This window comes from Panicum hallii, chromosome 2 (assembly GCF_002211085.1).
Source record: "Panicum hallii strain FIL2 chromosome 2, PHallii_v3.1, whole genome shotgun sequence".
NCBI classification, from domain to species: Eukaryota; Viridiplantae; Streptophyta; class Magnoliopsida; order Poales; family Poaceae; genus Panicum; species Panicum hallii.
Window position 1 is genome coordinate 479,329 of NC_038043.1, and position 15,899 is coordinate 495,227.

Below are 15,899 nucleotides of genomic sequence, written 5' to 3' on the forward strand. Positions count from 1 at the left end.
GTGCGAGGGAAGGCAGGCAGGAAGACGACGGCAAAGCAGTAGTGGACTGCCGGACTCGACGAACCCAATTTGAAAATGTTTGTTGGGTGCGCCGATTTGCGCGTTCGGCCCCCTCTGCTGGGCTGGGCTGGGCTGGGCTGGTATCGCCTGGCACGGGCCTGTGAATTGTGTGTGAGGTTGATTTTTCCTTTTTTTCAATCATATGTATACAAAGACCACTGTCTTCTCACTACAAGGATACTTCTGTGCATCAAAAGATAACTGCAAGTTGTGCGCATAGCAACCACTATTATACGAACACGTACGGAAGTTTATAAAAATTATGGTCATTTGTGTACATAGTTGCAAAAGACAAGTGAGTTTGCGGTTTTTGTAACTTTAAAGTTTACAAATGGGCACCTTTTTTCCATGAATTGTCACACATCCTTGTTAACATCATGATCCTAGTATCGAGTAGGATCATGCTAAGAAATTTTTCAGTGTTTTGTTATCCTACCCCTTAATCCAGGTTCGAACAGCAGATGCAAGGTACTAAGTATCTAAGATATTAAGATGTTAAAGTCTGGAGCATGAATTAATTTCATCATTTAGTATAAATGACTTTTAGTGTCATGCTTCCTAAAAATCTTTTCTAGCGAGGTGTTCAAATGGTAGGAAATTAGAATTTTGATTATGCATAAGATTGATATTATCGGTCAAATTTGGTTCAAAATGACTAAATAAAAATATTCCTAAATGAAAATGCACGTAAAAGTTGGAGAAAACATAATACGTTGTACGATTGGGTACTATCTTAGATTCAACAATTCAAGCCTACCTTAAAGTTTCTTGATAAACCTGATACATAGGAACTGCTCCGCAATGATATGTTACGCATAATAAAATATTAAAATACCATCACTCGTCTCGCGTTCCCTCCTAGGCATTCAAATGCAGAAATGCTTCTGTTTCTACAATTTTCAAAATACCGTTAAATAATGGTAAACCCACCTTATATTTGGAAAAATGTTGCAAGTGATTGTTGATAGATATAATCTATGGTTAAAAATCATGAAAGGTACCATCTAGTCCTAAAAGAAATTAAGGTAGCGTTTGGAGTGATACATTTTTGGCCGGCGAATGAAGTAATAAAGAGGTCAACCTCCTTTAATTTGTGAAAAATGGGATATCGATGGTAACCAACTTGTTCCGGTGTAGGTGTTTGGATCTGCGGAGGGAGATTAATATCTTGGAGGGTGATCATTGGATTATGTATGTGATCCAATGACTTTCTATTGTTTGCATGAAAGTTCTTGCTAGCAACGAGCTGGTGCTCCGATCCTATACAATAGATCCCAGGGAAAGAGAAGATCGAAACCTAGCTATCTAGTAGGCAGATGAGCACCATGCTCATCCCAACCATGGTGTGCATCCTACTAGCCATCACAATATGTGCCCCCGTCGTTAGTGCTCAACAATTAACATACATCATCAAAACCTAATAATAAGGATGTCGTCGTCAAGTGGTTAGTTGCTTGCAACCTGCTTAGCTTTTCCATGCTCACCATGCTGGTAGATGTAACACAACTGCTTGGTTTGTGCTCCGATGCTGGCGCAAGAAGAGGACAACAAGCTGGAGGATCGAAAATAAGTCTCTAGTTAAGTACGATTATAAATTATGGTTCTAGGATGTCAGAGATTAGAAAGATATTGGACGATGCTTCTCAATGCAAATATTCCTAGCTTTTTTTGCTTGTTGTCTCTTTCGCGGAGCCATTCCGACAAATTCCTTTTTCCTTTCTTTTTATTTCTCCTTAAACTATATTTCTCTATCTACCATCCTTATCCAACTACTAAACAAGTGTTCCTCATTCTCTTCATAGACATATGGACTCCCTCATTACAAATATGCTCCCTTCATCTACACCTCTCCCCTTTTCACTATGCGTGTCGAGTTGAGCAATGGGAGGAGAGGGTCGTGTACTGTAGCAACCGAAGTGCTAGACGAGGCAATCAATAAGGCTAAACATGATTCATAATGATTTATTGATTGTGACGAGTTGAAATAGCTTTGTAAAAAAAATTAGTTCTAGCCCCCACCCCTCTTATTCATGGCGTCATGCTGCATGTCTTCTGGTGGCCACTTTCCCATCAATCAATTTTCCCCGTTCGGCAGATCGAGGTTTTTCTCCATAGATGGCAGCCGTGAATGTCAACATGACCATGCCACTGCATCTATATTTCAGAGTTCTAGCTTTTGGTAGATTCTGATTATAAGCGTGAAAGGTACTTTAATTGATTGGTGGTCATCATCATTGCTGCAGTGGGGTTTGCCTTGCCTCTCAAATCTCAAGTCTCCTGATCTATGGTAAGCTCAATGACCTTCTTGTTGGCTGTAGTTTAAATTATTGTAACATACTCCTACATATATCATGGACACTTAGGTACTCTCAAGTAACCAACAGATCGAAGGAGAATTAACACCGTACCTTTACCCAACCAGCACACTAGCAACTTCGACCAATTTTGGCGGACTACATCAATATACAACAATAGAGATAAGACATTCAATGCATCAACATTTCAAGAACCATCAACAAAGTAGCCAACAAGCTAGATAGCAAAAGGGAAGCTTGGATGTTCCTCCACCATGCATGTACTCTTGTTATCACATTGGCCATACAACTCATGCCATCTTCAATATGTACTGAACTCTGTACAATAGGGCAATATCATTCTCATCCCTGTCACTTGTGTTTGACTGAATTTAATAAACTTATTAAAAAATATTTATATATATAAATTGTTGGATGCTAGGGGATGGTGCCAAGATTCAACTTCCAGGGAGCCGGAGTTGAAGATAGTGAAAACATCTAATATGATTGATCTGGGTAATGGTAGCTAGAGTGAGCTCGAGGTGGATAAGAATTGAAACCAAATGTTGATTGACAGTTTGATCCTTGAACACTACTAATGTTAAAAATAACAATGCATACTTGAGAATGGTCTAGAATAATTCAGAAATGCGAGAGAGTAGAGTTGGCATGCTTCATGATAAGATAGAAATTCTCTAGAATAAGACACTTTGCATGGTTGGATAAGGATGAGAGAAAATTCTAGAGTTAGATATTTTGTAAAGAAGAGTGTGGAAGTTGTCACATGGTAACAACATAACAACCATGAGCATCTATAAATATAGATGTTCCCCTCCCCTCTTGCCATACCATGGCATGAGAGGTCTTAATTAGAAGATGGTATGGTAGTCATGTACTCCCTCCGTCTTGAAATATAAGGCACTAAAGAGTTCAAAATTTGTACACAAATATAAGACATCCTTGTTTCGGAAACTAATTATTCCAAACCGGCCATGAAATCAGCAAAATGACAACCAAATAAGGCATTAATAGGGGTACATGCGTCATTTCCTCATCTCTTTAATCTGTCATGAAAATATTAGGATGTCCTATATTACAGGACGGAAGGACTAGTATAGTTGTATCATGATAGGTTAGCCAAAGTGTAAGAGTCTTATATTGTATCAACTTATAGTGAATAAAGATTTGAGTTCCATGGTAAAGAGTTTTCTCCTGAGTTTCTCTCCACATGCTCAAGATTCGCTCTAGTCGAGTAGCCTCAACCAGGATCTATGTATAGATGATTTTACTAGGTCAACTATTAGGGAAAAGGTGAACCTTAAGCTGAGTTAGCAACTTATTGCTGGATTTGGTGGGTGTGGACAATTCCATCATTTGCTAAGTTTAAGTTTGCTAATTGGGTAATGGGAAATATGCATTCTTGTATGCTCAATCTCGAATTGTGTTACTTGGTTTGTTGATTAACATGTATTTGTATGTTCATAGGTATGTAGATTAGGATATTATCTTTGCCTTGAAGTTTTATCCGATCCTTATTTGTGTGGTGATCAGTTTTATTTCATTTACTCAATTTTTAGGGCTATGTATTATTGATATATCTCGTAAGGATAAAGTGTTTTGGAAGGTTACTAAGGCCAAACTGATGGCTGCTCTAATCCTGAGTGATGGCTGCACTAATCCTGACTAAATGGGTTGACATTTCGGTGCATGTTGGTTTTAAGGAAGGTGGTAAAGGAAGCCTAGTAGAGAGATAAATCAATGTGTCTTTTGTGCCTGCCTACCTGCAGAGTGTTATGCTCAAAAGAAATTTATTTATGCATAAATATTATACGTGGTTACTTGCAACTTCATCAGTTCCATCTCACTAGGAAAAAAAGGTAAACATGCACCACCATCTTCTTACTACACAGTTACTTGTGTACATCAAAAGGTAACTCCATATTGTGCATGTAGCAAACACCATTATATGGACACGTACAAAAGTTCATGAAAACACTATTATACGAACCAGTTTTCAAATTAGTATTTCTTGGTGAAAACTCACACATATTTAAATCATTCTTTTGCATACCATCATCTCCTCATATCATATCACCTCTTCTCATCAAGGTATGACATATGAAATCAATTGTTTTTACTCTACATTTTTCATGCCCAGTGCACAATTTTCATATGTTTGGATATGCTCTCACATGCTCAATCAAGCCGTGCACTTTGTTTGCATTTGTGATTTTGTGTTTATGGTCGATGGAGGGGGGGAGGATCCCATCTGACACGTATTGCATATTTGCATTGGATGGGTAGTAGCCACTGCTCATCAACCAATTAAAGATGGATTTTATAGCACCACTCGAGAACTAGTTGGTGTGATTACATGTATTGGAACTAGGATGTTACACACACCATGAGGAAGTTCTGTACTGGTTCACTTGCTATGCAATATAAGATGTAAATTTTTTGGAATGGTCAGGGGGCATCCCCACCTGAATTATATTGATATGGTATGGCAGACCATAGGTCTTTCCTTATTTTTTTGGAAAAATAAGGTTTACGTCACTCGGTTAATTCAGGAAAACCGGGCTAAAATAAACCTCATGCTAAACTAGGTCTCCACCAACATCAAACCCAAGCATAAGGGCAAATTTGTGGCATAATCATGAATAAGAGAACACCACACCCTAGCATAAGGGTAGAATTGTGGCACAACCACATATAACAACAACATGCTCTGCTCTAGCACAAGAGTGAAAATATGGCATAACCACATATTACAACACCATGCTAGCATATAGCACAAGAATCACCTAAAGTTTGCTAGCTGCAGTTCACATGTTGTGCGAAGGGCGAAAGTGAGCACCTCCCCGCACACTGGGCACGATGCTTTCATTGCACAACCTTTGTGCTTTCGTTGCAAAATCCAAGCGGCGACGTGGGAGTGACAATGACAACGCCTCCATCAAGGAAATCGGCATCCGCAAGCGTCGACGTCGTCGCTCGTTGCTAACAAGCTAGACTTTCACCAACGACTCCCACCACCCGTAGACGTCATGCGTCTGCGCCATCTCAGCCTCCAGACTGATCTACTACCAACAGCACCCATCTTTCCGCATCATCAAAGCGGGTGAACCACATGAAGTCTTCCCTCCTCCCTAACCGTGGAGGCTGGGATTTTTCCCTTCTCCAGTGCCTTCCTGAAATCAGTGTTCATCAGTGTACCTTTGCACCAGTGCATTGAGTTGAACTTGACGATGAGCCCACCGCTGTTTGTTCTTAGCACAGGCAGCGTCAGGATTTTCCCCTGCTCCTTGTCGGCGCGCAGCGAACTGTAGGCAGCACAAGTGCACAACTCCCTCAACTACGTCATTTCATCGAGCAGCGGACGCGCGCTCTAGTGGCAGACGAGAAAGGAAAACCGAGCAATTAACACGGTAGGAACCTGGCTAGGCGTGCCTCATCAATCAGGGGAACGGCGGCAGCAGCGGAGGAGGACACGTCTCCCTGGCTGGCGAGGGCACCGGTGGCCTTGGCGGTTGAGGACGGATGCGGAGGAAGAGGCCCTGGGATGGCCGCCCCCATGCGGCGCAAGCGGAGGAACAAAGGGGCAGCGGCGCACGCACAGGATGCATGGGGAGCGGAGGGGCAGCAGCGCAAGCGGAAGATTGGGGACGCGGCGATTGTTATACGGGCTGCCGTCTTTTGAGGCGGATCAGACGGCGGAATGACAATTATCAGGAGGGGGTCGGCGGATCCTACCGGCGAATGATGACGGGGAAGGGTCCGGATGGCCCCAAAAAATTATCCCCCAATCATTCTTGTTCTTTTTAGAGTAGAAATGATTGGTCTCATGTGACAGCCCAGGAAATGCGTTCCATGTAGTTAATTTTTTTAGAAAAAACGAACAGGCAAGTTATTTACATGCCTCACACATATTAAAAAAATAGAAAAGAGAAATAAGAGGCGCTAGGTGCTTGTGCTTGGCTCCCGCTGCAGCCCAAAGAGATGCCTCATTCTTAATCTTCTGTAAGATCATTAGGTTAGATGATTCTTTGTGCTATAAAATTCTCACATTTCTCTCTTTCCAACTACAATATTCTGCCCACACATGCTACAGTGCTCTCTCCCGTTACCTCACATCGTCTCCATTGTTTCGCGCAGATGTACTAGGAGGGAGGAAATGTACCGACCCACGCTCTCCAAGTACCAATCTGGTGAGATCCCTTTTGTTCTGGCGAGCATGGATACGCTTTTATTGCTGCTGCTGCTGCTGTCTCTCCCTCCGCATACAATATCAGTTTGATAGCTGCTCCATTTTAAATTATATAAGTTTTTTTATTTCTTATAAATGTGAAAGCTAAAACAACTTATAATTTAGAACTGATGAAGTATTATTTTATCTTCTCTTTTGATGAAACTTACAAGAAGGTACCTCCATCCTCTAAATGCTAGCACATACTTGCCATTTTTTGAAGTAAAAAACTAGTTAAATTAATTCCCCATACCTTAACTAGCTTGAAATATGAAATGGAAAGTGAAAAAGAGTGCTGGGGAACTTCCTCGCACGAGTCCTCGGCAACATGCCCAATTAAGGGGTGGGAGGAGCTTCATTCTTTCTCTGATGCACTGATGGCAGATGGTTCAGGGTGGTACCCACTTTTCATTTTCATAGATTAGGAGTAGATTTGTTACCTAGCTAGGATTATGATCATGTTATGGAGACATATTATCCAACTATGTTGCAAGAATGCTCCTGGCAAGTGTTTGATGGATTATCACGTATATTGGGATGTTAACATTCTCAGTGCTGCAAGTGTTCTGAACATGATCTTCACCTGTGTGCCATTGCTTGCCCTTTTGTACACACCAATATCCGTTCGTGATGAGTAATGCCTAGCCCATGTTAAAGATTGCTCCGCGTATGCAGCTCATGCTGGATCCGCAACGATTTTGGCGGTGATGGCCACGTTAATAGGGTCAAAGACAAAAAAAAAACAAATGCAAGAGGAACTACATAATTATATTGATTATAATATATAGACGACACACACTTCATATCTATAGGATGAAAGAATTGAAAACCAAGATCAGGCCCACTTCTCTCCTCCTCCGCTGGCCTATCTATCGCCATTGCCACCACCATCATCGTCGCTGCTCCGGCAGCCTACGCTTTGTCATCGCCATCACCATCGCTGCTTGCACGCGGTGTTGCCGGCGCTCGTGGACTGGTGTGGGTTAGAGCGCATCAAGGTTCCAGATAGAAAGATACCCCGGAGTCACCAGTTCACGAATCACACGACACGCATCAGAGTTTGAACTTTGAACTCGTTTCGGCTTCCGGCCCAAACAATACGTACCTAAGAGGAGCCCAGTAAGAACAACTCCAATCTCAGCCAAGGCCCAAGACTTCGCAGCACAACGCCACGCCGGTGAGGTAGTGGAGGAGACTGGAGGGGAGGCGCCGCGGCGGCGATGGCGGGCGGCGACCGGGAGCGGGACGTCGAGGAGGAGACCCGGAACCAGATGATGCAGAACCTCTTCGGCGACCAGTCGGAGGACGAGGAGGACGCGGACGACGACGACGACGACGTCATCGAGGTCGTCGGCGAGGACCGCCGCCCCCAGCTCCAGCAGCCGCAGCAGCAGCGACACCAGGAGTTGGACGACGACGTAGACGACGACGAGGAGGACGACGCCCGCAGCCACGCCCACGCCCGCTCCGGCGGCTACCACTCCGTAAGCCCGCCCAGTTCCCAATCTATCTCCCTTGCCCCCGTGGTTCTGATTCGCCCTCGGCAGCTTGCTGCTTCCTGTCGGACCGAGTGGGCTAGGGCTTAGGTTTTGGGATTCGTCAGGTTGGTAGCCTCGCGGTTGGGGATGCAGTGGTTTGGGGAAGGCGGATTTCTTGGAATTTTGCAGAGAAAATTGGAGACGCACTTGATTTTTGACTTTTGGGTAGTGGATGCAGAGAAACATAGATGAATCCATGAATTTATCTGCCTCATTTTGACTTCAGGCCCAGTCCTGTCTACCATGAAATCCAACTTAAACATCGTGGCAACACTACGGGAAGAAATCCAATACGAAAAATTATATAGCTGTGTAATAAAACTATATACATCTCTGGAATGCTGTGCACTTAAAGGAGAGCTGTCTGATTTAACACTTAATATTGATGGATTTATGCAGGAAGAAGTGGACGGTGAGGCAGAGAATGGAGGGGAAGGGGAAGGCGAAAGTGAGGGGCAAGTTGGAATGGAAGAGGAAAGTGAAGGTGAAGCTCATCGTGCAGATCTTGATCAAGCAGAAAGTGACGGGGACAAAGTCCAGAGCTCCCCAGAAAGAGAACTCGATGACCAAAGGATGGAACCTGATGCAAGAGGAATGGATAGTGAAGATGAAGGCTACCAGCAGAGGACAGTATCTAGCAGAAGAAGGGGAGTTGTTGCCTCTGAATCTGAGGGATCTGAAGACAATTACTATGCTGATGGAGGTCAAGAAGATGAGGAAGCTCACCAAACAAGGAAACCAAGGTTAAGGGGAAAACAAAATGCTGCATATCAAACTATAAATTAGTATATTGTTAAGCCTTACAGTTTTGAGTAGTTAATTCAATGGTTTAGTTATTTTGGCAGTGACTTTATCAACACATTCTTCACTTATTTTGATCCTTTATAATCATGTAGTAGCTTGTGGTAGTGATAATTTTATTGTGCAGCTCCCCAATGGAGGAAGAAAGAGATCAGGAAGTAGTTCGCGATGTGTTTGGTGATAGTGATGAAGATGAACCGGCTCCATATGGTGCACGCCATGAAATTGATGAAGATTCCCATGTAAGATACTAAGATTCTGTTATCATGTCGGCTCCCTTTTCCCCCAATTTTAGGTGAGAAGTAGGATTAATTGCCTTAAGAATTCAAAAATGTCTTGCAGAATCCTTTGTCAGGTTTACCCTAGAATTTTTATTCTTTTTTAAGACAAATTTCTGCTCAAAATTATATGGCTCTAAATTGTTACGTCCGGCTGTGTAGCATGTTAGTTTTAGCTGAAAATCCACGCAAGTTACCGCATAGAATGTAGAGAATAAACTCAGTAAATTGGCCCTTTTATCTTCCTTTCACGCTTGCATATGTAAATCTGAGATTTTTAAGTCGCTCATGTGAACATTTTTTGCTGGCACTTGATTTGTCCAAAGTTTGAACGGAAGCTATTTTTTAGCTTCATGTCTTGCATGTGTTCTACTCAAATCCATGGCTCCAGTCAGCTTTGAAAAATGTTCAGTTCCATTGCCTGTTATCCTTTTTGATAGCCTTTTTTCAAATTCCTGTTGTGCTCAATAAAATTCTTCTTCCTTTTCTTTTGTAGAGATCGCTTATGGAGGATGAAGGACAGTATGAGAAGGACATGCAACCAGATGATGTAGTGGCTGACGAAGATATGCAATATGAATCTGATGAAAATCGTGAACTGAAACCAAAAGAGAAACCGGTTGGTCCACCGCTGGACTTGGTAGTTCCATTGAGGCAACCACCAGCTCGACCTGACAAAGTGAGTTATTGCCATGTGACGATACATTTAAGCCATACTCCATATATTTGACCACGTCGCTGCTGTCTTTTTCTGATGAGACAATTCCATGTTCTTCATTGTTTGATGTTTATCGATTGTCATTCTCAATTTGAAATCTTTCATGTTTTTGGAGCATGCAGTTTAATAGCGTTTTTAATGAATTTATAAGATCACTTGTGTATTTGCCTTCATTACGCTAAAGAATTTAATGTTGTTTAATACCGTGTCATGTTTTTCTTGCTGTATATATCCATGATTGCATTGGTTAATATTCCTTGATATCTACAATGCTACTGTCTGATGCTTGTTTTGTTGATGATGTTCTTTATTTAGTATTTACATCTTGCTACCTGGCTAGTGTAACACAACTGAAGAAATGTGGAGCTCGATCTTCAGTGAAACACTCTGCTTATGCTTGGCCAAGAAAGCATGTATCTGGTTGCTGTTCTTTTATGTTAAATCTGATAATTTCAAACATGTTCCCTTTCAAACTTTTCATGCTTCACTAGGAGTTTTATGATCCATGGTCAAAGGTTTGCACCTCTGTAGCTTTTCACATAGGCAATTATTGACTGTTCTCCCATTTTGTAGATGAATGTGATCAAGGTATCAAATATTATGGGGATCGACCCTAAACCCTTTGATCCAAAAACATATGTGGAAGAAGATGTTTTTGTCACAGATGAATCTGGGACTAAGAAAAGGATACGGCTAGAGGACAATATTGTGCGGTGGAGAACTGTTAGGAACGCAGATGGCACTACATCTGTAAGTGAAATGTTATCCATGTATCAATGAGGCTAGGAACTCACACTAGCTACTGATGATGCTTGGCTGATTCTTCTCTGTGTTTGCAAGTTTTCTTTTGTTTTTAACTGCCTTTTCCTTTTTTTTGTGTGTGTGTGTGTGTTTTGGGGGGCGGGGGGGGGGGGGGGGGGTTATGGTCAAAGAAAGCAACTCTAAGGCTAGACTAGGTTTCCTGTTACTATGATTAACTTAGAGACTGCGGCCAATTTTTCAGTTTTTATTTGGTAGTTACATATATGCTTGGGCGGGTTGTATTGATGATTATGTGTTATAAATTTCTCCATTTATGCTTTCTGAGGTTTCATTTCTTTTTACTCTGGTTACTGAAGCTTTGAGCATTTTAAATATTACAGTGTGAAAGCAATGCACGCTTTGTAAAATGGAAAGATGGAAGTATGCAGCTTCTGATTGGCAATGAAGTTCTTGATATATCTGTACATGATGCCCATCATGACCAGTCCCATCTGTTTTTGAGGAATGGAAAGGTAAATAAGTCTTCTTTACAGCTCTTTTTTCAATCATCAGTGATTAGGTTTCATTGACATTATTAATTTTGAACTTTAATGCAGGGAATTCTACAATCACAAGGAAGGCTTTTGCAAAAAATGAGATTTATGCCATCTTCCTTGTCTTCAAAGTCGCATCGTTTATTAACTGCTCTGGTTGATTCTCAGAATAAAAAAACTGTTAAGATGCAAAAATGGTTTGAGACTAAGGATCCTGAGAAAGTGAAACAGGAAAATGAAAGGGTAACTAAATCACCATCACTTTATCCACCGGATGTTATGTATGTGCATGACTTGTTTTTTCCTACCCATTTGAACTAAGATCCCTAGTTCAGGTGTGCATTACCTGTGTTATGCTTTTCCTGCCCATCTGTTTCTCTTCTTGGCAGTACTAGGGCTTGACATAGTTCCTTAAATTGATAGCGTTTTCTTAAGAAGATTGGGACTGTCTGGTCCGTCCCAATGTATAAACCTACTGATTTTTCAATTACAAAGTCTTTTCTGAAGTTTGCCATATATAGTTTTCTATGTCAGTTCAGGTCTCACCTGCTTAATGAGGGGCCTAAAAGTTCGATTAGTTTCACTATGTTATTAGTGTTTTGATAATTTAGTGTGACATGCTCAAATTAGTATCCCAAAAGTAAAAGTTGCATCATGCAAAGTCATTGATTAAGACACAAAAATTACTCCCTCCGTGCCAAATTATAGGTCGTTTTGGCTTTTCTAGATACACATAACATATATTTAGGTGCGTTGCAAATGTTGTGTATCTAGAAAAGCCAAAACGATCTATAATTTGGATTGGATGGAGTATGTTGTCAATTCAGTAATGACACTCAAGTCTTGTTTCTTGCTGTCTGGTTTTCCGTTTATTTCAAAACTGATTTCATACACATTTGGGCAGATGTTGTCCTTTCTACTGATACAGTAATTATGCAGGCTTTGGGCCAAAATATCCGTGCCCATTCAATTCTTCAACGCAAAAGAGAAAAGGTGAACCGCAAGTACACACAACCTGCCCGGCCAAGGCGACAGCTTTCTCCAGGGTTCTTGGAAGATGCTTTAGATGAGGTTGATTCCTTGTTGTTTAGCTGCTTTTTTTTGCCAATTGGATAGTATTGTTATTATTAGCTATTGCCATATGCACATCAACACCTGTTGCAACTTGCAACAGTGCCGCTTCTGTTAGGTTCATCTACCCAGTCATCACCAAAAAGGAAAGAGTGGAAAAAGGAAAATGAAAAAAAAAAGTTTGGTTGAGTGAAAACAAGTTTGTGATGCAGTTCTGCCTTGTTGAGACTTTTTAGGCACAGTTGAATTCAGGAAACGAAGCAAGTGGACAACTGTGCCTAATAACTGCTTTTCCGTTTTTCCTTTTTACAGTAATCAAACTTTTTTTTTCTGAGCTACCGTGTGAATATGCCTATGCCACACTTATATATGTTTCATTTACCACAAAAGTAGTGTAAACTAGTTGAAGCTTATTCCAGCTATGTCTTTAATGATGAGATGTTTATCATTTGTGTATGATGTGTTACTCAACTCTTGGGGTTACCCCTTGTTGAATGGATACATGCAGAATTAGGCTACATGATAATCTTACCCTGTTATTGTTGCTTATGTTTCGTTAGGATTTAGAAATTTAGATACATATTTGAATAGCTGGTCTTTAGCGATAATGAAGAGCTGTGCTGTGCTGATTTACAACTTTGCCCCAATAGATTGTTCTTGGATTTGGCATGATCACAAACACGTTTGTTCTGACAGCTGCGAGAAACTGCCTTGTTTTTGGGATATTAATGATGTTATGTTGCATCTGTCCATTTACCATCACTATTAACCAGGACAGTGCCAAGTATTGATTGAATTTGTTCATATTTGGCAGGATGAGGAGCCTGACTATGGTTCTCGGCGGGTGCCAGGTCGTAGACGTTTTGAGGATGAGTTGGAAGCTGAAGCGCTAGCTGAAAGGCGTATCATTAATGCAAAGAAGGTGAGCAATTGAGCTCATGATTTCTCAGTTCTCACTTTAACCAAATTTTTAATATTTGTACTTATCTATATGCCCTGCACATTTCAGTCAAATATGAGCAGAAATGTTCCCCGCAAACCATCATACGCTCCTGCTCGTCCACCTAGACGTCAAGCTGATGAATACTCGGAGAGTGAGAGGGAGGAATCAGAATATGAAACTGATGGCGAGGATATTGAGCACTCACCAACCCGTGGAAGGGAAGATGAGCTGGATGAGGAGGATGAATACGAGGAAGATGCGGAAGAAGAAGCGCCTCTGTCAGATGAAGAAATGGAGGTTAGACATCTGGGCCTGTAAAAACAGTGTTTCTTTTCCCATATATTAAGCATTCTGGCTTTCTTAGCATTAAATAGCAAGATTCAGGTTTTTCTGAAGCTAACATTTCAAAGAATGGAATACTTTGCATGACACAAGATGACAAGAATAAGATTTCCAGAAAGATGGCTGCAGAACTAGAATTTATTTGAAATTTGGTTTAAAAGCCAGACTTGTGTGGGCAGACTTTTAGTCAGTAAACTTGGATTAATTGTTAGTAGATTGGTAAAGGCAGATTCTCAGTTATGCGGATCTTACGTAAATTGAACTGTTAAACAAGAACAAAATGAAGTAGAGAGGAAACTTGTTTTGCGGTTTGTATTTTAAAGTGTCAAAGATCATAGTCTGTTTTAGTATTCCTGGGCAAGAAAGTGATAGCTACGTCGCAGTCTGAGTCCTGCTGACTATAGAACAGAAAGCTTTATTCATCCAGAAAAGCGGGAATCATTGCCTCATTGGTGAAAGCAAGTGACTTGCTATCGTTTTAAATCTCTGCTGTGCAGTCACCTTTACCTTTTTGAATTGAGTGGGACACCAAGACCTGTAAACTGGAAGAAACGCCATTGCACATCTCTATTATCTTTTTATACATGATCAAACTGGTACTGGCGCTGCAGGCACCGAAACGGAAGAGAGAATCAGGAGGCGGCAGCCACAGGCGGGAGGAGCTGGTCTCCGAGGAGGAGGACGACGACTCACCCCCGAGGAAGCAACAGGCCGTTCAGCATCGCAGGAAGGCCGTCGTTTTCGACGACAGCGACGAGGACTGATTGACGAAGAACAGGGAAAAACTTTGCAAGGAGAATTGTTGTCTGGAAACAGAGGTCACCTTAATTGTCATTATTCGGCGTGCTGGTATTAATTATTAGATAAAGAAAAAGAAAGGCCTGTCAATATTATATTATATTATATGCTATAAAGCAAAAGAAAGGCCTGTGCGAACTGTGCGTGGTTTTGCGAAATTCCGGTGAAATTTTGGATGTTGATGAGAAGAGAGCCTCCTTCCTTGGTGATGGTCGACGCGTATTCGTGTGGATGTGAAAATACCAGGAACATGTGGAATAAAAAGACCGTCACCGAGGAGGTTTCGTCGGGGGAGACCGGCGACCGCGCCGTCGCCGACACGCCACGTCGGCGTCCACGCTCCGGTCGTCTCCGGCTGCCGACGTGCCGGGAGAAAGGGACGCCGGCTGCGCGGGACCCCACCATTTTGCTACTGGGAACTTGAACTAGGATCTCGTCTCTACTTCTCTAGAGTAGAGCGTGTCTGCGACTTGAGAGACAACGATATGATGCCAAGGTGCCTCTGCTCTCTGCTAAGAAGGTGCGAGAAGACCGTCGATGGTGTTGCCCATAGAACGGCTGTTGCTTAAACAAAGAGAAAAATGGCAAGACCAGAGAGAAATGAAAACTAAAGAAATAAGGAACAAAAAGACGAAACAGAAGCTAATTAGTAAATCTTTGTACCTATTGCACGACCCACCAACCGCAAGACCTATGGGGGTTAATAGCTTAAATAAGGAATAGTTTTGCTAGCTCCTGTCACTTGTCTTTTCATACTACCCTTGTGATGTTGTTGCCTTAACAAGTACTTGCAGATGTTGTACAAATGAATTAGACGTTGCATAGTAATTGAACTACCCTTGTGACAAGTACTTGCAAAATGTTCTACAATTGAATGTACTCAATTAGTGTGCTGCAAGTGAGCTATATATACTATCTTTTACCATAGCTAATCACTCCCCTTTTCATAGTAATGGTACTGTCTAACCAAGTACTTACAAAATTAAATGTTCTACCAGCAAGCAACAAACAATTTTTTTGATCGCGATTTCGTCGACCACCGTCTGTACAAGTAGAGTACTTCTCTTTTTTGCCAAGAAGGTGCAAAAATCGCCGGCAGTGTTGTCCATAGAACAAGAGACGATGAGGCTGAGAATTTTATCTCTGGCAACAGTTGCTTAAACGAGTGAAATAAAGAAGAAAAAGAGACGAGCTAGGCACCACCGCTTGATGAGACAGTGTGGCACACTACCCTAGCCTACATTGCTATCGTGGCATTATGCATGGAAGCAATGTGTAACTCAAGCGAGTAAGGATCCACATGGTATAACTAATTGAATCTTTATGTCTGTTGTACAGCCCACCTACCAATGGACATATGATGGTTAGTTACCTTCAATAGTGAAAGACGCGAGGAGTTTTGGTAGGAAGAAGTTATTAGTGTTTCAAGCCTAGCTTTGGGGCTAAAAATACACTTTATAGGCCATGGACTTGTACCCCTAGTTTTATCTTGGCACTTACCCGTAGTGCCAAGAA

The 15,899-nt window shown here is 41.7% G+C and overlaps 1 protein-coding gene across 1 annotated transcript; it reads left to right on the plus strand.

The window, feature by feature from the left end:
* Positions 1-7,731: 7,731 nt before the first annotated feature.
* On the plus strand, positions 7,732-14,553 carry LOC112881757 (protein LEO1 homolog). Its single transcript, XM_025946610.1, has 11 exons — positions 7,732-8,084; positions 8,538-8,881; positions 9,067-9,181; positions 9,714-9,896; positions 10,509-10,685; positions 11,078-11,209; positions 11,294-11,473; positions 12,170-12,301; positions 13,116-13,223; positions 13,311-13,541; positions 14,198-14,553. Exons 1-11 carry the CDS (start codon positions 7,821-7,823, stop codon positions 14,348-14,350), a joined length of 2,019 nt encoding a protein of 672 aa, XP_025802395.1. The 5' UTR covers positions 7,732-7,820; the 3' UTR covers positions 14,351-14,553.
* Positions 14,554-15,899: the final 1,346 nt, after the last annotated feature.

Excerpts from the sequence above, each read along its gene's own strand:
- LOC112881757 (XM_025946610.1), top strand. The coding sequence starts at position 7,821 with ATGGCGGGCGGCGACCGGGAGCGGGACGTCGAGGAGGAGACCCGGAAC. Across the intron at positions 8,882-9,066 it reads CACCAAACAAGGAAACCAAG|CTCCCCAATGGAGGAAGAAA; the intron begins GTTAAGGGGAAA and ends TTTATTGTGCAG. Across the intron at positions 13,224-13,310 it reads GTATCATTAATGCAAAGAAG|TCAAATATGAGCAGAAATGT; the intron begins GTGAGCAATTGA and ends TGCACATTTCAG.